The 4,501-nt window shown below is 34.9% G+C and overlaps 1 protein-coding gene across 1 annotated transcript in view; it reads left to right on the forward strand.

Moving 5' to 3' along the window:
• The window catches only part of LOC106867907 (troponin C), a 24,757-nt gene that overhangs the window by 8,633 nt on the left and 11,623 nt on the right, over nt 1–4,501 (forward strand). Inside the window, exon 4 of the mRNA XM_052969440.1 lies at nt 1,028–1,270. Within this exon, the coding sequence (XP_052825400.1) occupies nt 1,028–1,270 (243 nt within the window). The remainder of the gene's footprint in view (nt 1–1,027; nt 1,271–4,501) is intronic.

Here is a 4,501-nt window from a genome sequence, read left to right on the forward strand (position 1 = left end):
ATCTGAAGAGGAAGGTGAGAGTAGAAAGGGATGTCTTGTCTAGTGAATGCTTCAAAAAAGATGGGTGAATGTAGCAAGGATGGCACGTGTGAACGACGGAGCCATCTTGAGCATAACACTATAAAGGAGTAAAAAAAATCCAGACAAAAAACAAAAAGGCAAAAGAGAGTCACTTACTGTTATAGTTTCTGCAATGACAATATTGACCAAGGTTACCGTGGTCTTTTCCGTAGGCTTTTCTTTCCACGGCTAAACCTAAACTGTCTTCCCCTCTTTTTACACGAGAACATTACTGTGATACACTATCCCTATTGATCGCTTTTTTTTCTCTCTCTCGGTCCCTTTTGATCGAACTCCCCCCTTTTTTCCTTCCTACGATCCCTTTTGATCGACATCCACCCCTACTTTTTTTCCTTCCCCCGCCCAAAAAGAAAAGCTCTACATTGTATTTGTCCCATCTTTGTTGAGCCCTGTGTGGCTAATAAAAGAAATGTATCTATCTATCTATCTATCTATCTATCTATCTATCTATCTATCTATCTATTTATCTATCTATCTATCTATCTATCTATCTATTTACTCTCTCTCTTTCTCTCTGTCCTCTTTCTCTCCCTCTTTTCTATCTCTCTCTCTGAATCTCTCTCTCTCTCTCTCTCTCTCTCTCTCTCTCTCTCTCTCTCTGAGTCTCTCTATTTCTTTATTTCTCTCTCAATCTATTTATCTGTCTCTCTATGTATATGTGTCTATCTCTATCTCTCTGTATATCTATCTAACTGTCTTTTTCATCTGTCTAATACATTATTTTTACGTAGTTCCAACGAATAAATCTTTGATCGTTGTATCTATATCTGTCCATCTATCTATCTATCTATCTATCTATCTATCTATCTATCTATCTATCTATCTATCTATCTATCTATCTATCTATCTATCTATCTATCTTGCTAGCTTGTTAGCTATCTGTGTGTGTGTGTGTGTGTGTCTGTCTGTCTGTCTATGTCTATCTCTTTATGTCTGTTTTTCATAGCAACTGGTTTTATCGGTTGGGAAAAATTCTGCACCCTGTTCAAGCGAAAAGTGCAGGAAGATGAAGACGAACGTGAAGTGCGGGAGGCATTCCGTGTGCTGGACAAGAATAACCAAGGAGTGATTGATGTTGAGGACCTGCGCTGGATCTTGAAATCTCTAGGGGATGATTTGAATGATGAAGAAATCCAGGACATGATTAATGAAACAGACACAGACGGCAGTGGTACTGTAGATTATGAAGGTATGGTATATGGTATATATATATGAAATATACATAAGTATACATATTAATATACATACATACATACATACATACACACACACACACACACACACACACACATATATATATATATATATATATATATATATATATATATATATTTGAAAAAGGAAAAGAATGACTTCACTGGTAGTTCTAATCAATTTAATTTTTTAATAATATAATTTTACAGACGAAACCGTAAAATTATATCGTTAAAAAATTAAATTGATTAGAATTACCAGTGAAGTCACTTTTTTCTTTTTTCCAAATATATCTAACTGTACCAAGAATTTCACACATTTTCCAATACACACACACACACACAAACACACATACATACATATATACATACATACATACATACATACATACACACACACATACATACACACACACACACACACACACATACACACATACACACACACTTCCATATTACCTGTCAAAAAAGACGGGGTTTATTTTTGTTTCCTTTTCAGTAATTCCTAATCTTTCTGCTTCCAAGTGTTGCTATATTTTCTTCTTGTGACTAATTTTGTATTCTTTCAGATATCATCTTTATTCTTTTGATTTTTGAGTTTTTCTTCTGTTTCTTCTTGTGTTTCTTGCTGTCATTTAGCATTTCTTTTCTCCAATTCATATTAAGCATTGCTTTTTGTGATGATCTTCGTCTTCTTTTTACAGTCCGAATCAGGGAATTTTTCTTGTCAGTGAAAATTTCATCGTCTCTTAGACGTTGAATGAATGTTTTGTATACGAGAACCCGTTTTCTCGCTTTTCCCTCCTAACGCTTTCTCAGCTTTATAGTCTATTTTAGTCGTTATTTCTTATTAATTTTCCTCTTTATAAATATAGTTGACTTCCTTTTATCTTTAAGTCAAAATCTGCATCCATGTCTTTCTTCTCTTCTCTTCCTTTCCCAATCTCTTCTGCCACACACATTTCTATATCATACACGTGTCCCTCTCTCTCTCCTTGAGTCTCCATCTTCCCCTTTTACATAAATATATGTGTGCATATGTGTTTCTGTATAACTGTCACTTTAATTATTCACTCACCCGCCATACTTTTGCTATTTTATCACATTGTCTTTTGAATAACCTCTCTGTAGTAAAACCTATCTTTCTCCTTTCCACTGCTCTTCTCATACTTGCACTATACCTTCTTTTCTTACATGTTCATGCAAATCCTCCGTCTGTTTTACTCACTTGTTGCCCTACTTTTCCATCTTTGTCTCTTTGTCTCTTTGTCTCTCCCTTCATCCAATCACTCATTCTCCCGTCTTTCTATTTATTTATCTGTTCTCATCACTTTGATCAGTACAAGCATTGCTTTCCTTTTCTACATATTTACTTTGTCACGTTGCTTCTCAAATCCCACTTTATTTGCTGTAGAATTCTTCCTTTGTTTTCCATCTCTACACTCTGCTCTCCTGAGTGTCTCGTTTAATGTCTAATCACTGGTTATTCCTCTTACACTTCTACTCGCTCTCACTCTCTCAATCCCCCATCTATATATTTATCTAATCCTTCTATAGTCATAATGCTCACTTTCTTCCTCTCTTACCTCTTCAGCATAGACACTATTTTGTCTTAGTACATTCCTAAAGTGTAACAAAAGATGTACCAGCAAACAGAAACAAGATGCATTTTTATATATATATATATATATATATATATATATATATATATATATATATATATGCGCAAGCAATGTTCTCGAGTTATAACCATAACCTCTCTTTACTCCTTTTTTCTTCTTTATTTGCATTCAGTTTTTGACGTCACATCCAGTGAAAGGAACCTGCTTCAGTTTAGAGCTTTTCCTCTGTTACTATTATATATATATTTTTTATCTAACAGGAGGTTTGCAACAGACCAAGGTACTTGATAGAAATATCCGACCCATCGCTGGTCAAAGGTTCAAATTCTCGTACTTAGCTGCTGTCTAAGACACGTAATCCTCAACGTAGTTGCCAGATAGACGAGCAAAATGTTCCAATGAGAAAGAGCTTCCACATGGCCGCTAGACGTACTAGAAGTCATTCCTTTTTTAAGGCACAAATATGGTCTTTAAAAATGAGTAGAACGGACTAAACTGAATTCGTAGACAGCACCCAAACAGTAAAAGTGGTCATAAGTGAACCACTTGTAATATGTCTGTACGAAAAGGTTTCATGATCTGGAGTCAAAACTATATCAATGTAATGTAAAGAGGTTTAAAGATGAGATGTAGCTGACAACTATCAGTTTGTGACAGTGGACTTATAGATAGAAATGGAATGCACCTTGGGCAGGCTAGCTTGCAGCGCCGGGATCAAATCCTACCGAGTGTATATTTCAGATCACTCAGAGGCATAGCCAGATTCTAAAGTTATGAGTAGCGAGCACATAAAAAAGGAGTCATAACACATTGCAAACGATTTTTAACTCATTGCTCTTATATTAAGCGAACTATTTCATTAGTTATAATATACGTAATTGTATTCTACTGTCATTAATGTTATGTTTCAGTAACAATGTCATTATGTATGAAACCTATAATTATTGACACAGGTGTGGAATAACATTGATGAAACTCCACAGGATCGTCCAGTATCGAGAGTTTATGACGCCAGGGCTTGTTTTGGTACTTTACATGTCAGCGGTCACCACACATCACAGGGGATAGAGCAAAATGTTCAAAAACACAGAAGTTTTATCAAATAAAGTAATGACTCCAGAACGTTCTGCCAAAGCCATGCAATTAACAAAAGGAAAAAAAAAACAGATTCGACTTTCATTACACAAGTGAACTAAAGAGTTTTTAAAATGTTGAAAAAGTGCCAATTTTGAAAAATGCGATCGTAGTGAGCTGTCGCTCACCTCCCAACCCCACCCGTATTAGCTACGCTACTGAGATTGCCCGTTCCATCTTGAAACATCACACGAAGACGAACAAAGCCTTTTGGTCTAACCCCAGAACCTAATTAATTTCGAGTGTTAATTATTTAAGTAATTATTATTAATTAAAATATTTTTATTTCAGCTTTTTTAGGATATTTTTACAATGAAGATAACAAAAATGATGAAACTGAGATACTGATTATCACGCATCCTGCGTTGTAACATCCTCTGTTTTACCATATATTCTTTCATTTGTACAAGATTTGTATTATTTGCATTATGCATATACATATATATATGCATATATTCACATACATACATA

The sequence above is a fragment of the Octopus bimaculoides genome, chromosome 7 (assembly GCF_001194135.2).
Source record: "Octopus bimaculoides isolate UCB-OBI-ISO-001 chromosome 7, ASM119413v2, whole genome shotgun sequence".
Lineage (NCBI taxonomy): Eukaryota > Metazoa > Mollusca > Cephalopoda > Octopoda > Octopodidae > Octopus > Octopus bimaculoides.